This window comes from Plodia interpunctella, chromosome 17 (assembly GCF_027563975.2).
Source record: "Plodia interpunctella isolate USDA-ARS_2022_Savannah chromosome 17, ilPloInte3.2, whole genome shotgun sequence".
NCBI lineage: Eukaryota > Metazoa > Arthropoda > Insecta > Lepidoptera > Pyralidae > Plodia > Plodia interpunctella.
Window position 1 is genome coordinate 5,976,108 of NC_071310.1, and position 23,260 is coordinate 5,999,367.

The 23,260-nt window shown below is 36.5% G+C and overlaps 5 protein-coding genes across 10 annotated transcripts; 2 read left to right on the forward strand and 3 right to left on the reverse strand.

The window, feature by feature from the left end:
• Positions 1-7: 7 nt before the first annotated feature.
• LOC128677146 (L-threonine ammonia-lyase-like) lies at positions 8-5,356 on the reverse strand. 2 transcript variants are annotated; one of them, XM_053757789.2, is made up of 9 exons: positions 5,150-5,356; positions 4,370-4,440; positions 3,877-4,018; positions 3,414-3,559; positions 2,955-3,117; positions 1,988-2,143; positions 1,523-1,659; positions 1,079-1,304; positions 8-661 (listed from the first exon to the last, which is right to left on the reverse strand). In XM_053757789.2, the coding sequence occupies exons 1-9, from the start codon at positions 5,273-5,275 to the stop codon at positions 482-484; spliced, it is 1,347 nt and encodes a 448-aa protein (XP_053613764.1). In that variant the 5' UTR covers positions 5,276-5,356; the 3' UTR covers positions 8-481. The 2 variants fall into 2 exon arrangements, with proteins under 2 accessions (XP_053613764.1, XP_053613765.1); XM_053757790.1 differs by having other exon boundaries at positions 3,877-4,010; positions 5,150-5,288.
• LOC128677150 (L-threonine ammonia-lyase-like) lies at positions 3,939-20,778 on the forward strand. 3 transcript variants are annotated; one of them, XM_053757793.1, is made up of 10 exons: positions 16,173-16,483; positions 16,560-16,667; positions 17,320-17,390; positions 17,851-17,980; positions 18,221-18,372; positions 18,804-18,966; positions 19,289-19,444; positions 19,728-19,864; positions 20,075-20,300; positions 20,545-20,778. In XM_053757793.1, the coding sequence occupies exons 1-10, from the start codon at positions 16,481-16,483 to the stop codon at positions 20,674-20,676; spliced, it is 1,278 nt and encodes a 425-aa protein (XP_053613768.1). In that variant the 5' UTR covers positions 16,173-16,480; the 3' UTR covers positions 20,677-20,778. The 3 variants fall into 3 exon arrangements, with proteins under 3 accessions (XP_053613770.1, XP_053613769.1, XP_053613768.1); XM_053757795.1 differs by lacking the exons at positions 16,173-16,483; positions 16,560-16,667; positions 17,320-17,390 and adding an exon at positions 3,939-4,041; XM_053757794.2 differs by lacking the exons at positions 16,173-16,483; positions 16,560-16,667; positions 17,320-17,390 and adding an exon at positions 5,480-5,626.
• On the reverse strand, positions 9,257-16,164 carry LOC128677145 (L-threonine ammonia-lyase-like). 3 transcript variants are annotated; one of them, XM_053757786.1, is made up of 10 exons: positions 16,011-16,164; positions 13,409-13,522; positions 13,030-13,103; positions 12,409-12,550; positions 11,819-11,964; positions 11,417-11,579; positions 10,862-11,017; positions 10,329-10,465; positions 9,803-10,028; positions 9,257-9,566 (listed from the first exon to the last, which is right to left on the reverse strand). In XM_053757786.1, the coding sequence occupies exons 1-10, from the start codon at positions 16,047-16,049 to the stop codon at positions 9,396-9,398; spliced, it is 1,368 nt and encodes a 455-aa protein (XP_053613761.1). In that variant the 5' UTR covers positions 16,050-16,164; the 3' UTR covers positions 9,257-9,395. The 3 variants fall into 3 exon arrangements, with proteins under 3 accessions (XP_053613761.1, XP_053613762.1, XP_053613763.1); XM_053757787.1 differs by lacking the exon at positions 16,011-16,164 and adding an exon at positions 13,803-13,820; XM_053757788.1 differs by lacking the exons at positions 13,409-13,522; positions 16,011-16,164 and having other exon boundaries at positions 12,976-13,100.
• Polr2C (RNA polymerase II subunit C) lies at positions 14,866-15,989 on the forward strand. The gene has a single exon (XM_053757802.2). The coding sequence runs from the start codon at positions 15,119-15,121 to the stop codon at positions 15,944-15,946; it is 828 nt and encodes a 275-aa protein (XP_053613777.1). The 5' UTR covers positions 14,866-15,118; the 3' UTR covers positions 15,947-15,989.
• On the reverse strand, positions 20,768-22,389 carry RpS25 (Ribosomal protein S25). The gene is made up of 4 exons (XM_053757804.1): positions 22,315-22,389; positions 22,010-22,102; positions 21,559-21,742; positions 20,768-20,890 (listed from the first exon to the last, which is right to left on the reverse strand). Exons 1-4 carry the CDS (start codon positions 22,372-22,374, stop codon positions 20,811-20,813), a joined length of 417 nt encoding a protein of 138 aa, XP_053613779.1. The 5' UTR covers positions 22,375-22,389; the 3' UTR covers positions 20,768-20,810.
• Between the last annotated feature and the right edge of the window lie 871 nt (positions 22,390-23,260).

Consider the following 23,260-nt stretch of genomic DNA (forward strand, 5'->3'; position numbering starts at 1 on the left):
ACAAAAATTTAATGTCAAAAGATTTATTTGCATAGTAAAATTTTTAGGGTATTAGAAATTAAAATTAACGACTTTTTTGATCATTATAAGCTTAAGCTTATCGAAGGTTTTAAGTAATTAATATTAATTTTCTGGTTGTCACGACGATGAAAGAACTTTCACTGCGAGAGTGCGTTGGTTAAATCCGTAAATATTCACCAAGTCGCGATCTGATGACGCTCATAATTGCGACTTCCAGTCATTAATGATTCGATTCAGAAAAAGTGATAATAACTCATAGGTATAAACTATTCAATAAGGTTAGAAATGTCTTTGTGGCTGACATGCTGTACTGCCCCCACATAAAATGGGATAAGGGTAGGCGGAAGATGAAGAATGTCTTTAATGAGATTAATAGGTCAAAAACACTCGCGAATCTTGCTCATTTGTAATGTTAAATAGGATTGTTACAACAGTTCGTAATAGACATAACCATTTATTTTCAACTTTTAGAGGATACTGGGTCATCAAAGCCTCCATTCAAATTGAAACAGTCTGAAGTGTCGGTGCGGCACATTTTGTAATCGTACCGAGCGAAATAATAATTCTTGTAATTTTTGCGAATTAAGGCTCGTAGCTCTTCAAGATGCTCGGGCCCTCGCGTCTCGCATACTACTTTTACCTGTAACAGATACTATTTTATAATATCAACTGCAGCTGTTTTTCATCTAATTTGATGAATTAAAATTGAATTGTATTGTTAATCTCTCGTATTAGGTTATCTGTAATGATATATTTAAGTTATTGATTAAATAAACAATTACATTTGCCAATCTCCTTCATTTATATTCTTCCTCTATTGTCCTATTCCTAAAACCCTTTACTTCTATATAAGTATTTGATCCCTTTGTGATGTGGTTGTCTTTCATCGTCAAGCTATTCATACCATAATGTTGCCAATTTCTTACTTCTTGTAACATACTCATTCCATATTTTTTAAATATTGGCGAGTAAAATTATAATAACAAATTTCAGGAAACTGGAAATGGTGGTCAAAGCATCCATCAACAAACGTATCTTCTAAAATGAGATATCTTACTTCAACACTAAAAATGTCTCCAAAGACCCAGGCGCGCTCCTGCATGATGTCCTTGATGGAGACGCCTATGGAGGCAATGTTGCGGCACAGCTCGGCGATGCCGCCGGGCCGGTCGCTCACGGTCACCTTGAACTTGACCAGCCGCTGCTCGGCCGCAAGGCCGCGCTCCAAGCACCGGCCCAGGATGGTCGTGTCAATATTGCCGCCGGACAGAATACACACCACTCTGGAAAGGAAACAAAAGCTGTTTGGAGAGTTCAATAGTGAAGACTGCATTCAAGATGAGATTAAAAGAACGAGTAATATTTTAGACATGATAAAAGCTGAATCGAAAGTTAAAACGTTTTCAAATTAAATTCAATAATATTATTATCTTGCCAGTTGGCTTGAATCACAACTCTTTATGGCAATTTGTCGTAAGTGAAATTTTGTTGTTATGCTAACTTCTTTTTTTTGAGTTCAGGCACAAGCCCCGCTATGATGGCTGCAAGACCGACCGCGCCACCCCCCTCCACCACGTATTTCTCTTGTTCTACCAGCCGCAAGATGGCGCGTGCTAGCCATTCCTCGTTCACTGTAATCTGCAAATAAATAATTTGATATTCAAAAAGCCGCCGCTGTTTGAATATGAGCCTCCATCACCGGTATATTCTTATAGAAAAAGTTGTCATCACTCGATCTACATAGAGAAAATATTTGTGATGTTAAGACGTAAACGCGGTAGAAGTTTCGTGTAAGAGATAATTAAGTATAACGATGACTTACTTACGTAATCATAATATGTTTTTTAGCTGGCTATTATTATGTATTACTGATAGTAAAGTTGATATAGTTATTTGGCTATGACAATCTGCGGGGTACAAAGGTTATAGAATATTAAAGAATAAGTAAGTATATATACTTACTTACCAGTTTATCAGTGATGGGTTTCGCGGTGAGGAAGGCGTTATACCCCACAGTGGGGACCGCCAGACCGTCAGCCAGGGTAGACCGGATTTCAACGCTCACTGGTTCGTTGTGTTTCATTGCTTGCTCCATACTTGGAAACTTTTCAGTCTCCACGCCCTGATGAAAAAGTAAGTTTTGAATTGATTTGTTTTCATTATTGCTAATACTTAGGTGACTTGAATAAAATCTTACGTCAGTGTTAGCAATGACACAACACACTTGAAAAGAAAGAAAAAGAGGTTATGATCACAACGTGTGATCACATAAAATTTTTACCTTACCAAACATAACAAATAATGGATTGTTAAACTATTTTACTTTAACCGATTAAGCTGAGCATTCTGTGTGTAAGTCGTTCACAGTGTCATTAGACAAACAACACATTGTCAAAGTTAAATAATGACTTCAACAATGTATGTAGCAATTAGCTAACAGACTGTAGGCGTGCAGACTGCATGATAAATACTGATAATTTCCGCATAATTCTCACATTTATCTCGTGACTTTTGACTTCGATTAACGATATATTTATTAGTTATTACATGTTCGAGTGAAACTAAATCATGTTTGTTTATCAGTTGAGCTTTTTGTCTGCACGCTAAAAGTCACTATGAGTAAATATAAACAAGTACCTAATTTGGGCTATGCGGTTACTAGATTTTAAAAGTTATAATTTCACATGATGATATTTACCTAAGTTTGCTCTTGAATATAAATATCTATATCTATCTATCGAACAAGGTCGGCGTCGTCGAGGAACTAAGTGATAAAAAGCTTTAACAAGTGAGAATAACAACAGCATTCCCAAGGAAGAGACATCGCACGGTATTGAATCCACAGCAGAATCTTCACAATTTCTATAAGGTTTATTTTTAGGCGGTCTCTAAGCTTTCACCGAAAATGTAACAGATGAGCGTTAGGTACTAACATAGATGAGGACGTTGGGCTTGAGATGCTTGATGGCTGTGGCGACTCCAGCGAGCAGGCCGCCGCCCCCCACTGGAACCAGGACAGCATCTACATCAGGCACTTGTTCTATGATCTCTAGACCCACAGTGCCTTGCCCCGCCATTATGTGCGGGTGGTCGTAGCTGTATGTAAATAAAGCATTGTGCAAATGTTTCTTAAAAGGATTTGATACTACTATCGATTTATATAACCAGTTCCGACTTAGTAACTGCAATTTTAGGCTGTTTTTCTATAAGGCATATCAGTCTCATCAAAACAAACCTTCAGTACAATGGAGGCACATAAACCTGACCTACATTAGTAGTAGTTAGGTTTATCTATTTCCGATTTTAGATATTTTTAACTACCTAGGCACTCTCCTTGCAGTCGCTTTATGATTGAATTTTCAGAATCTTAAACGTTGTTTGCAATGTTGTACCCGTTAATGTAGGTAAGTCCCCTCTCCTTGGCCAGTGTCATGGCGTGGTACTTGGCTTCCTTCATGTCATTCCCGTGCACGATGACGTTGGCGCCGTAAGACTGGCATTTCTGAATCTTCATAATAGGCGCTACGTTTGGCATCACCTGTAATATCAATAAATTCTGTATCATCAAGATTTTTTGCAGTTCGGAATCTTAAACTAACATTGACTTTGGTTTGGTACAAAAGGTTTCTTGGCAGAGATTGCCAAGAAACCTTTTGTACTAAACAAATCATTCCAAAGGTAAAAGGTACTTACTGAATAGGTATTCAGTAAGTAGACCTTAGGCATTGTTTCACGTCATATGCAAAATTACATATTATTTTTCAAAGGTACAAACTGCTTACTAACATTTCGGAACGACCACTGCAGATAAAAAATGCAGGGCTGACGAAAATTAAGAAACTGGTAACTACCTACCACAGTGGCGGGTATCTTCAGCAGGTTGGCGTGGTAGCTGAGGCCTTGCGAGTGGTTGCCCAGCGACGCGGAGATCACGCCAGTCTGTTTGGCTTCGGAAGACAGCAGCAGCAGCGCGTTGCGGGCGCCGCGTTCTTTGAAACTTAAAGTAATCAGTTTAAACGAGTACGTATTCATGTAGGTTCGTTAAATATACATACATTCTTTTTCTTAAAAGCTCTTACCATACTCTTGTATGGTATTTTGGGTAGCTATGTAAGTCATGGATTTACTAGCAGAAGCTAAAGAATGTAGCATTATCTTATTTTTGATGACAAGAAATGACCCGGTTTTACGTAGTCAACTTTATTCTTCTACGTACTTTTACGTGTTGTCTTTGCTAAATACTGGCAAAACATAGCTTCTGGTAATAACAGTTACATTCATCAAAGCTAAAGTACATAAGTTACTAGTCAGGTAACTACTCATTGTATTTTTATAGAATGTAGCTCACCTTCCAGTGTGTTGAAGGAAGTCATTTTTGAGGTAAATATCCATGTCGTAAATTGCAGACATGTGTGATTTCTGAAACCCAATTAATAAAATACCCAAATAATTCAGCTCTATCAATTCAGGAAATATAACAATCATAATTATCCTCTAGTAGGTCATCATTTCCTAAATAATAACACGAACGAACAGATTCGGTGAAATATCCTATTATAGGATTTAGGTGACCAGCATGATCGAAAGGTGCCGCCAAGAAATAAAGCTAGAAAAATTTGTCCAAAAAAACTTTCTATAAATAAGAAATGGGGTCATTTTTTATGGTAATAGGGTGGAATAGGTACTTACCCACTGCGTACTTATTTACCCGCTAACACTTAGTATTTTTTAATGAAGTACCAGTATTTTTACTTACTTAGGTACTTATTACATTACAATTTTACGTGTAGCGTGTTTAAAGAAATTTAAAACTTTTATATACCTATTATAAAAGTTTTAAATTTCTTTGCTACTTAAATTAAATCATTTGGATCATACGTATTTTACTAGTTTTCTTATAAAAAAATAAAAACAAAATATACTATGGATGGATAAGAAGAAAAATATGTATTTCCAGCATCCCGTCTCGACTTCGCTCGGTTAAAAAAAATATACATCTAAACCTCGCTAAGGAATCACACTATGTATTGATGAAAATCCGTGCAGTACCTAGTTTTTGAGTTTATCGCAAACAGACAGCCATACGCAGCAGAGGACTTTATTTTATAATATGTAAGGCTACGCTTACCACGCAAGGAGTTTTCACGATCCCATTTTGGATCCTATAAGCAGCCGCCGACACGTCCTCGAATGAAATTTTTTGCGGGTTCTCCTTGTCACACATTGGATCAAATTCGATAGTCTGAATCACCATTGTTGACTAGTTTAATTACAAAACTGACAAAAGCTACGTCGTCGATCTCCCGTGAAGTCCAGTATTAGAATGTCGGCTAGTATGCTTATTATCTTAATTTAATAAAGAACAAAGGTTGAAGTTGAATAGGAATACTTATGCTATAATATGATAACACTTGATAAATGATTAACCCTCACGGCTCGCGTGCCATTTAATGAAAACACTCGTATCTAGCTCAAGGAACAGACAGTGTTGGTCTCAAAAGTCTCCAAAACATTGATTCGGGGCTTAAAATGGGTCAGCCGCGAGTGCAAGAAAAGCAACATTTACGTAGATTTCATCATCATCATCCTGCCTAGCATTCAATTAGTAAGTTTTATTTGTATTCAAAATACCATAATATCTTGGTTCTTTCAAACAAAACATGTTATTTCATGTTTTAAACATGTGAAAAATTCTATTTGATTTTTAAGGAAGGTGGCCTAGCAAATTCTGCGTAGATATGTATACCTATTTTTTCAAGATCTCTTTCTTGGTAGAACTAAAAACTTAAAAAATTCTCGCTTTAGTTGACTTGAAAATATTTATGGCGAGCATTTTGCACATATAGCTAACTGCAATCAATTAGTTATATTAAATGTGTCTCGTGGAGATTTATTAAACTGTAAAAATATTCCGGCAGAAATTGAAAAATCGGGTGTTGGCCAAATAATTCTAGTTCTCTTCCCATATATTAAAAATTATTCTAACAACAAGTATATCCATACATTGAATACATGTTTATATAACCTCACTTGGGACTTAAAAAAGATTTATATTTTAGATTTTAATAAATATATTAATAATTGCTTTTACAACAATGGTACTGTGTACCTGCCCCCTAGACATAAGTCGACTATTGCTAAACTTTTAGCATACAATATTTATAGACCCGTTATATCAAATATAACGAAGTCACCAGATATTAATACTAGTACTAATAATTTAGTTTTAAACTAGGTAATAAGACAGAGGTGAAACCTTCTTTTATAAACTTTGTTCATCAAAATATACAGGGTTTCATCAGCAAATATAATGAAATTTGTTTATTTTTGGAACATAGAGAGGTTGATATACATTTTTTTAAGGTGAAATTAAATTAGCTTTTCCAAATAAATATATAGTAGGAAGTACATTCCTAAGACAAAGTTCTGAACACGGAGGGTCCTTAATTTAGATTAATAGAAATTATAAGCATAAAGAAAGGAAAGACATAGTACGGTTGTCAGTTGAATGCAAAATAGAACTTTCCTGTGTAGAGTTGGATAAATATATTATTATTTGTGCTTACAAACCTCCCACAGCCTGTTATGAAACTCTTCTAGATGTTTTAGAGGAAGCCCACAGGCGAGTTACTTCCAGCAATAAGCACATAGTTTTATGTGGTGATTTTAATATAGACATTTTGATTTCATGTTCTGAAAGTAATGGCTTTAAAAATTTGCTCGATTCATTTAATTTAAAGCACACATTCTTTGAACCCACTAGGATAACCTCGACCTCAGCCAAATGTATAGATAATATTTTCTGTGATTGTACTGTTTCTGAAGAAAAGCTGTTCGCCTGTTTGGGGTCTGACCACCTGGGCCAACAAGTGTCACTTATTCGTAACGAAGAGTCTATCCTTATCCCCGCTCCTGTAATCCGTAGGCCGTTAACTAAGTACCGCAAAATACGTTTTCGCGAAACCATAAATAAGAAATTGCCTGAATTAGATTTAACTAAAAATATTTTAAAAAGATTTTTAATACAGTGGAAACAGAATTCAAAAAAACTTTTCCTCTTAAGACCTTTAATAATAAAGTAAAATTTAATTTTGCGATTGAGCTACAAATGGTATTTATATTAGCAGAAACAAGTTGTATGAACTTTATGGTCAAACAGTATAAATTTAATGCGGAATTTATATCATATGTTAAACGTTACTCTAAAACTTTTAAAAAGGTATGTTCAACAGCAAAATCTTTATATTTAACTTATAAAATAAAATTTCTAATGACAAAATCAAAACAGCTTGGTCAGTCATTAATAAAGAAACCGGCAAGATTAACCCACGCGACAACAATATTTCTTTAAAAATTGGTGATAAAACCATTACTTCAAATGACGAAGTGGCCAACGAGGTAGAATTCAATAACTTCTTTGCCCAGGAAAGGGAGCCCGTAATATTTTTAGAAATATTCTAAAAATATTACGGGCTCCCTTTCCTCTTGTCCCAGTGCTACGGATGATTTATTAAAAAGAAATGCCTCAGATCCTAAATCTACCTTCCGATTTAGACATATTTCTCCTGAAGAATTATTATCTGCTTACAAAGTACTCAACATGAAAAATACCGAGTATCTGTGGGGTATATCTGTCTCAGTGCTATCACTATTATTGATCTGATTGCTCCCCACTTAACTATTATATTCAATAATTGCATCTCAGATGGAGTTTTCCTTGACCTCATGAAAATCAGCAAAATTATACCTATTTTCAAACAGGGCGCTAAAAACGATCCCACTAATTACAGACCCATTTCTATACTACCTGCATAAAGTAAAATTTTTGAAAAGCTAATTTTAACTCAATTAGTTTCTTATTTTAACATAAACAAAATATTACACAATAGTCAATTCGGTTTCACTAAAGGTCGTTCCACTACTGATGCAGCAGCCACTCTAGTTGGAATTATCAATGATGCTTGGGAAGCCGGACAGGATGTTATAGGTGTATTTTGTGACCTTTCAAAAGCTTTTGACTGTGTCGACCACAACATACTGAAAAATAAGCTTAAATTCTATGGTGTCACTAGAGCGGCCCTTGATGTACTATCTTCTTACTTAGACAATAGAACTCAGAAAGTAGAAATTAATAGAGCAGCCAGTAACAGCGCTCCTGTGCACATGGGCGTGCCTCAAGGCTCCATTATTGGTTTATATAAATGATCTTCCTTGTCTTGCCCAACAATTGTGTGATGTAATTTTATTTGCTGACGACACGTCAGTACTGTTTAAAGTTGATAGAAAAAGTCGAAATTATAACAATGTAAGCAACATTATGTCACTTGTGCTTGAATGGTTTACAACTATTATTAGTCCTGGCTTTAAACACAGACAAGACCAAGTGTATTAAGTTCTCTCTTTCAAACGCACCCCAACTTGATATTCCTTTAATAGTTAATGGTAAAGTATTAGAATGGGTACACAGTGCCAAGTTCTTGGGCCAAGTGCCATTACTGTGGATAGTAATTTTAAGTGGGATAAATTATTGAAATCACGGCCAAAAAACTTAGTTCGGCAGCTTTTGCAGTGAGAAGGATCAGACAGTGTACAAACATCGAAACAGCTAAGAAACAGAAAAAGTGCCTGTGAAGGAAGGTGATTTGATTTTTGATTTTTTTTGATTAACAAAAAATGTATATATGGCGTGAGGAGATTGTCGTCACGTGGTGTACCTTAGTAGGTACTCTGATGGATGTATTATCTAAGAATGCAAAATGGATGCTCTGGCTGTCAAAATCATGTCATATCATCAATTTTAAAAATCGAACGGTGAAGTTCAATTTCGTTCTTTAAAAAAAATTAAAGTTCTTTACTTGGTTCTTTTTAATGACAAATGGCGGGAATAGAAAACTTTTACTTTAAAATGTTTTATTCTTGTAATGCCGTTTTTTTTCTACTTACCTCACAATCGAGATGTAAAGCAGAGTAGTAAGCTCGGCTGTAAGCATCAATCGCACCTCGAACTATAGAACGAACGAACCTCGAACCTAAATATCTCGGGCTGTAGTTTATGCCTAACAGCCCTTTGCGCTTTGATCAAGAACTGCCCCAACATAGGAATACCTACTATATGTGTTAGAACATGCAACTTAATCCAATATCACACAGTACTCTTTGATTATTAATAAAGAAAAAATAACTTCAAAACTACCTTAAGGTTCGAGCCTCTGAGATTTAAAAGTGAAAGTAAGGCTCCGTCTATTTTAGTTTTATTAACATGACTATCAAATACATATCACAGATTCAAATATCACAACAATAAATACTCGATCGACGACATAATCGCGAGAAATAATTTACCATACATATTCTAGCCATAACGGAATGATATTTCAACTTTTGGAGGTGTTTTGTACATCAGGTATTGGGAAGGTGCACTGGTGGCGGCCCAATTTCTTGTCTTCGTCGTACTCTGCGAAAACATACTCCTTGAAGTGCTGGCATATCAGGTCTCTTAGTTCTTGAATATGCTCCGCGCCTCTTGTTTCGCACACCACTTTCGCCTGGAACAAGCAAAATTTTTATATCATTGTTCCCATTGTTCCCATAATTTTTAGCAGCTTTAACAAATCGAATTGTTATCTGTTAAAAATTATCGGAACAATGGGAACTCTTAAAATATCAAAAAATAAGCAGATCGTTAGATAAAGTTGTTATGGCGTAGGGTCGATTTAATTTCATTCTTTTTGGAAACTTCTTGAACGATTTGATATGCAACATAGAAATGTAGGAAACATACTTCAACACTAAAGATATCTCCAAAGATCCAAGCGCGTTCCTGCAAGATGTCTTTGATGGATACGCCAATGGAGGCGATGATCCTGCACAGCTCGGCGAGGCCGCCGGGCCGGTCGCTGATGGTCACCTTGAACTTCACGAAGCGGTGCTCGGCCGCCAGCCCGCGGTCCAGCACTCGCCCCAGCAGTGAGGTGTCGATGTTGCCTCCTGTCAGGATGCAAACCACTCTGAAAACAATAGGAATTTTAAAACTAATTAATTTCACAAACTAGCAGGATTCCCGCTAAAGACAAAGACAAAGACTTTGCAAAATAGTCAAAATAAAATATTATTTCTTACTATTTTTAAAATTAGAAAAAAGAATATGTAATAATAATAGTTCGAATGCGAGATTCTCCTAACAGGTTTTTACTAAGTATTTATGAATGCTGCAGCAAATTAATATAAAAATTCGACCAAAGATCTTAGACTCATAATTCGGCACACTGTTCTGGCAAATGAATGAAATTGTGCAGTACTGTACTGACTTCTTGTCGGCGAGTTCGGGCACGAGCCCCGCCATGATGGCCGCCACGCCGACCGCACCGCCCCCCTCCACCACGAACTTCTGCTGCTCCACCAGCCGCAAAATGGCGCGAGCCAGCCAATCCTCCTTCACTGTAATCTGAAAATCTTAAAATTAAACACATCGTCTACAAAATAATCGGGAGCATAACGGAAATTCAATATCGCGAGTGAAATGGTGTCGGAACTGTACGTCACAACAAGTTACGACTACTAATCGACGTCCCACCGTGCTTACTAACAAATCTACTATCTACTAAACTAGACAATGTGCCTATCCTTAACAGCTTAATAGCCAGGGTTCAGCCCGGGCTAGCCATTGGATGGACAGCCTAATTGGAGATATAATGAGCCTTCGCTCGCTTATGGTAAATGCTAAATTAATAATTAATTTAAATTTGTTCAATTGTTCAGGCCTAGATTTCATTTGTGCAGCACACGGCACCATCAAACGCGTGACTATGACATTTATTATCACGGTTAAACAAATTCTTACTACTTTGTCGGTGACAGGCCTCGCAGTGAAGTAGGCGTTGTAGCCGACCGTCGCGACGGCCAGGCCGTCCGCCAGCGTCGACGTGATGGTGATGGGCGTCGGCTCGTTGTACTTGACGGCTTCTTGCATGCTTGCACATTTATTGGTTTCTACGCCCTGATCAAATCAATGGTATTTTGTTATTTATACTTGACGGGCCCTGCCTGGTAGTGGGGCGGATGTGCGAGAGGGATACACGATACGAGGTAAAAATAGGGGGAGAAATCAATGGAAAACAGGAAGTGCCTATCTCAACCTATTAAGCTTCAAATAACGGTAAGGATTTAATAATAAATTGCCATGATCTGAAGGGTGTTGCAAAATAATTATGCAATGAATGATCCACTCTCAAAAAAAATAATTTTACTGTTATTTTAATGTTTTATGTAAGTATACTTATTGTTTAATATGTTGATCGGTCGTTTCACATTTTAAATTTATGGATTGGATTGTTTGTTCCCCAGTCAATAGATCAACGGTTTCGCATCATAGGTTTACAATCACAAAGGCACTTACATACACGAGGACATGAGGCTTGACATGTTTGATAGCAACCGCGACGCCTGCCAGGAGCCCTGCACCCCCCACCGGCACCAGCACTGCGTCCAAGTCCGGCACCTGTTCTATGATCTCGAGGCCCACAGTGCCCTGCCCTGCTATTATGTGAGGGTGGTCGTAGCTGCAACGCCATTTATAAAGGTCGTCAAATATTTCGTAGTTGATTTATGACTATAGAAGATAAGATAATAATTATATTGTGTACCTTTGCCCGTATGCTCTTAATTTCTGTCTACAGGGCAGAGAAAATTTTAATGTAAGGCATCCATTAATATTTAGTCCGCCTTTTGTTGTGTAAAAGTTAATAGATAATATACCTGAATGTGTACTATTGCTTGATATTAAGTGCTTCATACTGACCCGTTCACATAAGTAATTCCCTTTTCCTTAGCTATCTCCATCGCACGATACTTCGCTTCCCTCATATTAAGTCCATGCACGATTACTTCTGCGCCGTATCCTTGACACTTTTGGATTTTCATAATCGGCGCTACAGTAGGCATAACCTAAATGTTAAGGAGAAGTTAAGTAACATTAGGAAGTGGCGAGGGCAAAAAATATGTGCTTGATGCTTAGTTCTGCTTCTTTCAAAATCATCAATAAATATATGTATTATGTCTAGCTGCGCCTCAAAGCGTCGGAATTTCGGGATAAAAATGCCCTATGTATGTACCCTACGCGTATCTTTCTTCGATATCATTCAATGGATTTAGCGCGATTGAATCTGTGTGGCAGCTTCCTAAATCAGTCTAATCGCATCAGTCTAATGGGTAGAGAATTTAGTTTAACTATATATATATATATATATATATAATATACTTAATAATATACTTAATGCCACACGACTAAATAAATAAAGCGTGATTGAGTTACAAACATACAAACACACAAACTCACTTCCAAACTTTCTTTCTTAGTTCAAACTAATATTAGTGGGATTAGAGCCATACCACAGTGACAGGCACGTTCAGCAAGTTGCCGTGGAAACTGATGCCCTGGGAGTGGTTGCCAAGCGATGCTGATATAACACCAGCTTTCTTGGCCTCGGGCGTAAGTTGCAGTAGTGTGTTACGAGCCCCACGTTCTTTGAAACTTGAATAACGACATTATTAGTTTCGTAATCTACTTACTTAATTTTTTTGTGTCCAAATTTTGCATTAAGTACCTACCCAACCTCAATCAAATTAATGTTTGTAGTTATAAATTATTTATTTTATTAGGTAGGTACTTAGGTACCTAATCGATCATATTCGTATTTATCGACAAAATTTACGTATACTAAGTATGAAACATTTTTATGCTTAGTACAATAGATTAAATGTTCCTATACATATGTCAATGGCGATACGAAATGAAAATGAAATATTTTTAAATGTGTACATTATTGTTTCAGTCCCGAAAATCCCGGTAATGGCAAATAATAAACTGGGGATTTTAGGGATTGAAAAAATATTATTACTTATCTGTGAATAAAGACCCTAAATCATTCATCATTGTTACAAACATTACATAGGTACCTGCTTTATATATTAGGTGGAGGCCGTGGAATAGACATTATCAACAAATCTCACCTTCCCGTTAGTTGCAAGAATTCGCATTTGAAATAGATATCCATACCAAAGCAGTCAGACATAAGATGCGACTTCTGAAATATAATATTTAAATATATTAACTGAACTATATACAGGTAGGTACCTCTGCATTATTTCTATTATATCTATATTATCGGATAAGGCGTTCTATTACCCTCAATAAGCAGACAGACCGACAAAAATCAAAAACAAACTTTTTTAGTTATGAGGTTATGCACGGGGGTCATGCAATGCAATTTAAATTTGTGTATAGTTTAAAAAAAGGCAGTTATGTCAAACTATACACAAAAGACACTTTAATTTTATTCATGTGCATAAATACGAGTAGGAATTCAATTAGAACATAACTAAAACATACTTCACAAGGAGTTTTTATAATTCCATCTTGGATCCTGAACGCTGCACCCGAAATATCTTCAAAACTAACTTTTACAGGTTTTAACTTGTCGCACGCTGGGTCATATTCAATCGCCTGTAAACAAAGGAGTTAAAGGTCTTTTATTTGTATATTTTATATAGTAAATTTTAATTATGCAGCATGATTGATGTCTCTAGCGTAGATATTGTAATTTTTTAGAAGACAGAAGTAAATTGTAGGTATAATCTGGTAATAAAATAACTCGATAAAGTATCGTTCGTATCGTACGTAGGCACTTAGGAGCTGTGTTAAGAACATATAAACATACGAATGCAAACAATGGATAGGTAGCTGAAATAAAATGTAATGAACGGAAATAAAATTTTATACCTACCTATTCTTACATTATAATTTTTTTTTTGTTGAAAAAAATATGACAAAATCTAGTTCATGATTTGTACGAACTTTTCAAATACGAGAAGAAACATGAGAGAGTGCTAATATATTTGGTCCCAGGTAGCGTTATTTGTGCCTATGGAAATAAAATAAGAAAATTTGATCTCTCATGAGAAATCGTGGATCTCTCGTGGATCGGGTCGGGAGGTTCCCTCTATTGTGGTTGAGCTTCGCGATGGCTGACTCACGCGTCAACTCGTGAACGGGTGCTGCCGGGGGAACTGGTCAGCTCGATCTTTTATTAAAAGTTTTTTTTTTTGTTTGGTTAATTATACGTATATGTATAAGTATATATATATATATATATTTTCCTTTCATCAGCACTTGATCACAATCATAATATGTTTCAGTATACCTTTTGACCATGTACTTTATTATGTACTTAATGTTATATTGCTGATAAAAAATTATACATGAATTTATATACAAAAAATGGCAAGCCCTTCTGGCATAATAGGGACCAACACTGTTTGAATGAGTTTCTTTCGGCATTTCTTCTCAGCAGTGGTCGTTCCGAAATGCTAGTAGTTTGTAGCTTTGGTAAACATCATTTAATTTAGATTATGACGTGAAAAAGTGCCTGTGAAGGCCTAATTTCTGAATAAATGATTTGATTTTGATTTTGATTTTGAAAATTTTATCTCATTTGACCAAGTTAGCTCAATGTAAGTATTTATACTATGTTTGTACAATGACTAGTACTGGTCACAGGTGGATGGTTAAATTTTCCCTTTCAGGATATTCTTTAGCATTGTTTCAGGATGGGATGGTATAGTCTGTCAAGAGGAGAAAAATAAGGGCGCTGGCTCTCGCTGTCCTGTTGGCTGGCTCTGGCATCAAGATTGGGTGTTTATCAACCAATCTTGAGTATTTGGTATTGCAGTTTGCAAATGGCAAAAAAATGTAGCTCGTTTAAAATCAGTTCTCATGCAACGTTGGCAACATTGGTAAATTCAACGCTAATGACGTTGACGGCCGGTTGACATAACGGAGTTGATTGAAGCTTTTTTTTTTCTTTTCTTCTTGAATGACGTTTTTCTTTGCTTGCGTTGCGCCTTCTTATTTGTTTGTTGTGATGAGATGATGATGATTTTGTGGTTATCTCAATAGGCTTCGTTAATATTTGATAATATCAGCCACATACAAATTGTAGTTCTTGGCGTACTTGTGTGCTTTTTTGAACTAACAGCTAATAAAGATCTGAAGCTTGTAGTGACTTTTCGAAGACACTGTTCAAGAAAATAAGGAACTAAAATGCCTTACGCCAACCAACCATCAGTGCATATTACCGAATTAACTGATGATAACGTGAAATTCGTAGTTGAAGATACAGAATTAAGTGTCGCCAATAGTATGCGCCGTGTGTTTATCGCTGAGACACCAACTATGGCTATTGACTGGGTGCAACTTGAAGCAAATTCCACCGTGCTGAGTGATGAATTTTTAGCACATCGAATAGGTCTCATACCGCTCATATCGGATGATGTTGTCGACAAAATAAGGTATTCGAGAGATTGTATGTGTGCAGATTTTTGCTCAGACTGTAGTGTTGAATTTACATTGGACGTGAAATGTACTGGTGAACAAACCAGGCATGTTACTACAGCAGATTTAAAATCTAGTGACCCAAGAGTAGTCCCTGTCACTTCGAGACACAGAGATGAAGATCAGGCTGATTACGGGGAAGCGGACGAAATTCTTATTATCAAATTACGTAAAGGACAAGAGTTAAAATTACGAGCATATGCTAAGAAAGGGTTTGGCAAAGAGCATGCAAAGTGGAATCCGACAGCTGGTGTATCGTTTGAGTATGATCCTGATAATTCTATGAGACACACCTTGTATCCTAAACCTGATGAGTGGCCTAAGAGTGAGCATACAGAACTTGATGACGACCAGTATGAAGCCACATTTAACTGGGAAGCAAAACCTAATAAATTTTTCTACAATGTGGAGTCAGCCGGAGCCTTGAAACCAGAGAACATAGTGCTTATGGGGATAGTGGTCTTGAAAAACAAACTCTTGAATCTGCAAGTGCAGTTAGCACAAGAAGCGCAGAATGATGCATTAGCAATAAATTGATTTTGTACCTTGTAAACAAATAAATTCTAAATACAAATAATAATTATTCTTTGTAATAATTTACCTCATCAAAGTGTTTAGGAGGAGCATCTTTATTGTCCATTATTTACATACATACTCTGTAAAATAAAATATAAAAATAAATTTATCTAAATTAAACGATATACATAATCACTTCATTTCTAAAAGTGACATGAATGTCATACAACATTATAGTTTCTTTTATATTTAAAAATTTTTCAGACAATGTGTGAAATCCATTGAAATAAACTCTTTTTTTTTTCTATGCACACTAATTTTTTGTTGGTACTAGAATCATGCTAAAATACATACAATGCATAAATACAACAAAAATCTTGCAAAAGCAACAAACTCAACTCTGTACAACTATCCTTTGTTCTTTTTTGTTGATCTATGATTATTCTACTATCACTGACTGAACATCAGACTTGTTATGTCATCAATAAATTAAAATAATATTTCTACAACAAAAACAACTGTTTTCTAAATTAAAAGTAAATGTAGTTAACAAATATGGTAAAATTTTACAGCTACTTAAATTTTGACTAGTTCTAGTTTTAAATATATTAAACTATTTATTTTTATGTTCTAGGATAGCTTCAATAATTTTTCTGATGATACCCTGCATCTTTTAACTTTTAATGAAATTAAACACGCAGCTGAAAGGATAGAAGGGGGCATAATACACACGCCATTATGTGTATGTACTTATATTACTAACTAGCGTCCCATCTTGGCTTTGTTTAAAACCACAATAAAAAGTAGCCTATGTTACTCCTGAACGTTTCGTCTATCTCTTTACTAAATGTCATCAAAATCGGTCTAGTAGTTTTTGAGTTTGTTCATTACTAGAAGCCAGTCCCGAATTCACTCTTGTAAAAACATGATAAATTATACACCTAAACCTTCATCCGGAATCACATTATATATTGGTGAAAACCGCATGAAAATCCGTGCAGTGGTTTTTGAGTTTATCGCGAACATACAGAGTGTTTTATAATATATGTATAAGGACGAACGAAAAACAAATATAAGTATATATTTTTTCTTTATAATATTAGTATGGACTAGCCCCGCCATTTCGTTCGCGTTGATACAGACTCCAGCGTATTATAAAATAGGATCCACATCACTACAATAGTATGTTATAATAGTGCAATAAGTGTCCCACATCATAGAGGTATTTCATCTTCGATTTTTATATTATATATCTATTATAACCAGATTATACATATTCTTTACAATTCTCTGACCTTGTATACGAAGATTTAAAGTTCGTTGGAAAGAGCCATTATTAAGGCCTTGGAATATTCATAAAAACAAAAAATATTTTAGTATTAACTCATTTCCAGGAAGCTAAACTTAGTAAACATATGGATTACAATATCTATTTGAAATGTGAAAACCTTCAATATACAGGAAGGTGAGTTTATTCTCAAACTATTGATTCAATATGACACGTAGCTGGGTGAATTTACGACTGTTTGAACGTGGTGTGCAGCGTTTCATTAGTGTCGCATTTTTTTAAATAAAGAATATTTTTTTAAAATTTAACATTTATAAAATTATCATTGTATCAGTACTTTACTTATTTATAAGATAGGATAATTAAATTGATTACTGTGTATGGTACAATTTTATAAGCACTAATGATAGCCCACGGCGGCGCGGCATTCAAAACGCTCGTGAAATTCACCCAGCTACGCTACGCTTAGGTACGAGACCTGACATCACACCGACTCAGAATGATTTTGAAATAGCTGAGTTCAACACTTCAGCCACCAAAATAGTGTGTTTCAAATAAATTCCTAGTTGTTGTCAGTTGACTAAGACGGGTTTCTTTACCTTTTGTAAAATATAAACAGTTAAATTTTTGTATGCAGTTGCGCTGAGCGTGGTATCCGCAACGCCTTTATAGCGAACGCCGACATAGCAAAGATGGGGGTAGTCGTACCTTCCAACGGGAATCTCGCCTACGCTGCCGCTTATCATGGCGGTATCCTGGGAATTCCGGTAATTCTCATCTTTTTTACAAGGTGTAGATCCCATCTAACAACCCCATACAAATGCATCGTATGTAGAGCGACTCCGCACGGATGTGCGTTATTTGGACCTTTCCTAGGGAAATCTCCTTTCATATAACATTGTGGAAGGTTTCTTCCTTCTCACGCTCCGGCTCTCTATCAGGATGGTTTAGATAATTTTTCTATGAAGTACCTATCCCTTAGCACATTACCATTGAAATCGACGCAGGTGACGGTTGTGCTGCCGGATCGGACGCCGCCTGCGCAGGCGCAACGCTACTCTGAGCTGGGCGCAGACGTCATGTTGTGCGGGGACCACATCGACGATGCCATCGGCTTTGCCAAGAAGATTTCGCAGGATACCAAACAACTATTAATACTGTATGTCTTTTTGGTTTAGTAGGTATTATAAACGTAGGTAAATAGATATGCAAGCTATTCATTGCAAAGTCGCCTTTATTTATTACCACCACCTAATAAAGACCCGGCAGGCAACTTTACATGCGTGGTCGACTGTAGGTACTAACTGCTTCTTCCTTATTTAAGACCCAAGCTATTATCATTGTTTTTATTAAGTGGAATATATGAATGTCCAACGACATTATCACTTCACGAACACCGTTTCATTGGTAAATACCTGAAATAATCGATAGAGATACCAGCCCTGTATAGTGTCACCATCACAATGGATTCTTTGAATTCATATGAATCCCCGCTGCTGGGGTCTGGCCTTCTTAATGGATACTTCGAGTGTGGGCCATGACCCAGGCGGGCCCAATTATCTCAATCACTTAATAAATCTCTATTTACAGTCCTGATGATCCGCTACTGATGGCTGGACTGGGCACGGTGGGTTTAGAGATCATCACACAGCTCCCAGAGACTGACGCCGTCATAGTCCCGGCGGCGTCGGGCGCTTTGCTTGCAGCCATCTTAGTGGCTTGTAAAAAACTCAAATGCTCTTGCTTGGTCTATGTGAGTATCTATAGATCCGGATGTCTCTGTTAAACTCAATATTATATTATCTCTACTGCTTAAAAATCAGGACCAAACTACTATGGACACGTATTGTGTAATATTGCGCAGAATTTAATTTTTCAATTACTTATCAGTGGTGGAGAACCTTAACCAGGAACTGATTAAGTAAAAAATTGGGTCATGCATCCCTTTCAATCTCGGCATCTTTAGCGTTAGTCAAGTTTTAGGCGCATACTAGTGGTCCTTTTTGTAAAAAGACTAATTAATTTTCATCAGCATTCTCTAGACTTGTGAAAGCTCACAATCAATCAACTTACAGGGTGCAGAATGCGCTAAGGTGCCGAAGATGATGAAGGCTTTGCAAGCCGGGCGCCCCGTGACCGTGCCCGTGCAGCCGAACCTAGCAGACGGCCTCAACTTCTCCACGGTGGGCTCCAACGCCTTCGCCACCATCAGGGGCCGTCTAGACAGAATGGTATGTTTCTCATCTTGCAGTTTCGTGATGTGCCGAGTTAATTTATTATCCTTGCTGCTAAATTGTACCTAAGTAGGTACTTCGGTACACTCAACAGCAAGTCAAGTTACCCATTGAGAAGTTGAAGATATATTCAGGAACTCTCCGATTTTTATAACACAAAAGGTATTACTTATATTTATAGGTAGATAAACATCTGACTATGCTCATGGAACACAGAATGCTGAATTGTCATCGTGATGTTAAAAATTATTATTTTAAATTTTGGTATTTCTTTCCCTAGTTGGTGGTAGATGAATCGTACATAGCTCGTGCGATAATCAACGTGCTGGAGCGAGAGCGACTGGTGGCGGACGGCGCTGGTGTGTGCTCCATCGCGGCCGTCATGCAAGGGCTGGTGCCAGAGTTGAGAGGAAAACGGTACCTAATTAAGTATCAATCATCAAATGATAATAGCTTCAAATTTAATCCAATAGATACGCATGAACACATTATTCGTAGGTACTTATAGTTTGTGTTCATGTGAATCTATTCGATACAAATTACAAAACTTGGTCCTCGAACGTGTTGAGCTGGCATTATATGACCGGGCAGTAAAATGAATACCGTGACGCTTTAAACTTCTTGTAGTGTCGTGTGCGTAATCAGCGGCGGCAACATAGACTGCGGTCGCCTGTCGAGGACCATCCAGCGTGGGCTGGGCGCCAGCGGGCGGCTGCTGCGCTTCGCGGTCGCGGTGCCCGACCACCGGCACGGCTTGGAGAACATCGCCAAAGTCATCTCCGACCAGAACGCGGTGCTCAAGAGCTTGGTCACCGAGCAGATGTGGGTGCACACCGATGTTGGAACTACTTGGGTTTGTAATGTTATTCATAGAATTGAATTCCTTCCATGGAAACAGTAGGTTCAACAATCTCTTTTTATCATCCCAGACGACCAACAGGCATTTTTATCCCAGGCTGACAGGCACCCTGTCCTCTTCTCCAATTACAAAAATATAATAAAATCCCAGTTAAATAGATGATAGAAATCGAGAACTTACTTTTCACATCTTTATATTAAGCCATTGTATTTATATGCACAATATAATTTTTTTTTAGGCTAATGCTGTAGTAGAAATGTCCAGTGAAGAACATATTTCAGCCTTCAAAGACCATCTGCGAAGTGTGTACCCCAATGTGAGATTCACAGTTAATGATCTTGAAGATAGGCATAAAATCAATGGACGATAGTTATAATTCTCTATCTCTATATGTTATTGTTTCTATAAGATCTTAATATAAAATTATTTTCATGTGATGTGTGAAAAAAAATAATAAAAAACAGATTTAAGACTTTTTTTTATTTTTTAAACTTATCCATTAATTTACGCAACGGGGTCGTCACCCTTTGTCGCCCTCGTGTAGATCACTTGTCCATGATGTTGAACTACCTGTTTGATTAAACCTGCAAACAATTCAACACTTACTATATTTTAAATAAGATACACAAGATAGAAAAAAGGAATATTATAAAAAGTCAGACTCAATATATCAGTTTTGAACTGTCACTGTTCATCCAGTCTAAAAAATCATCATATTATAAGTAGAATTTATAAAAATAAAATGCTGATACCTCTCAAAAGGATATAAAGAATCGATTAATTGATTGAACTGATTAAAATTCTGATATGGTTTAAATAAAGAGTACCAAATCTGCATTCCAAAGAATAAAAATATCCCATACTAGATGTTGCCTGGGGCTTCGCTCCTATGGGAATTTTGAGATAAAATGTAGCCTATAGCAATTTTGGATAATTTACCTTTCTAATGGTGAAATAATTTTTGAAATTTGTTAGGTCGTTTCAGAGATTACTCGCCTCAAACATACAAACTCACTTATCTCTTTATAATAATATCCCATATACCTAAAAAGGCAAAGACTAAAAGCAAACTCCTTAACTAATGATGGAAGCTGGTCCAAGTACTATTTATGAAAATAGGACAAATTATTAGTTAACATACCTAAATGGAGGCAGCTCCACCAACAAGAACTTCAAAAATGTGTGTCGATGAAAATATTATAGATAGGTAACTGCTAACAATAAGTATAAAATAATGAACTGATAATATTACCTTTTTCTCTGAGCTCGATGAGTGCTCGCCTCGCTAGGGATCCTCTGACCTTCAATCTCTCAGATACTACGGCAGGAGTGATCAGCTTGTACTGGGGTACTTCCTTGTACAGTTTCTCATATGTGGGCTTATCAAACAACACTTGGTTGTTCAACTTGTCCCTGACTTTTCCTTTGGACCACTTCTGCAAACACAAATATTCGTATAAGAGAAATATGAAATTATAATGACCGAAAATATAACTGAAATTATACTGACATCAGCCTCAATATATCAGATTTTGCTCTCACAAATTGAATCAAGCGATAAAAGTTTCTAATCATATGTCAAAGCGTATAATTATTTTTGTTATGATTATAAATCTTTATATTGCTATTCTTAATCAGCATGATCTCGTCAATAACACGAGATGTTCATATAACCTAACTTTTTACAATCACAACAAAGTTACCTTCTTCTTGGCTTTGCCACCACCTGATCCTTCCTTCTTCTTCTGGGTTTTTTGTGGCTGCTTGGCCGAAGCCTTCGCGTCCTTCTTGGGCGGCTAAAATCACAAAAGAAGCACATTTAATACGCACTAAGACTCCACGAGGCACATTACACTGATCACTTGTTTGGACTATACACATGTGTATTATTAAACAAAATTGATATTTGAATTATTCATAAAATTGACTTTTGATATAAATTAATTTGTTTTTAAGCTAAAACACAATATTTTTTAAATAAAAATTATCAAACTATTGCACTACTCACCATGTTGAAACCGGAAAGAAATTTAGCTGTTTCTCTATGGTTTGATTTGTCTTTTTTCATTCATTTCATTCGTTCACATCATTTCGGTCTATTGGTAGGCTTGGCGGAGCTACATTTACACGTGTGTCTGTGAAACGTAGCAAAAGTGTAAATGCTCTATTATTTTGTCAGCATGGATACCTACTCCGTACAACTGTATGTACAGTCAACAGCACATAAACCAACCCAAATACATTGCAAATTCGCCGTTATTATCACGTCATAGAGGTTCATGAAGGGTAACATAAAGTACTGTTGACTGTACATGATATGTACGTACATATATTTCATAGATATGAAAACGTTTTGAAATCTGTGATATAGTTCGATAGTTATCGAAACACTATCGTTATATAGTTAACTATCCGAGAGCGCGTTGGTTGGTTTATGAATATTTTTGAGTAAATTTTATGCGCTGTATGAGTTTGAGCATCGCGCGCCCATCTAAATCTTTGGTTTAGAGCATGGAATTAGTAGGAAGTACTTACTAAATTCATGATTTAGAGCTGCTACTATGTAGTAGGAAGTACTTACTAAATTCATGATTTATAGATCCTGCTACTATGAAGAAGGCGAGCGCATAGATTTAGTAAGTACTTCGCGGAGTACCTGCTAATTCCATGGGCGAGCGTAAAGTCGTTCGATCCCAACACTGTCTTAACTCTCCGTTTCATTGTGCGGGACGATAATGTATTTTCATTACTTTTTAGCGTAAGATTACTATAATCAAAAATTTGTGATTTGATTTTTGAATAAATGTATTTTTTAAATCTACAGGAATTTTTTTTGGCTCATAGCTGGCTACATTTTAACACACACATGACACACAAAGAGAACGCGTGTAATAAGAAGCTATTTCAAGAGCACTTGGCTGCATTCAGACAGAAAAGAAAACCTTTGTGTAAAT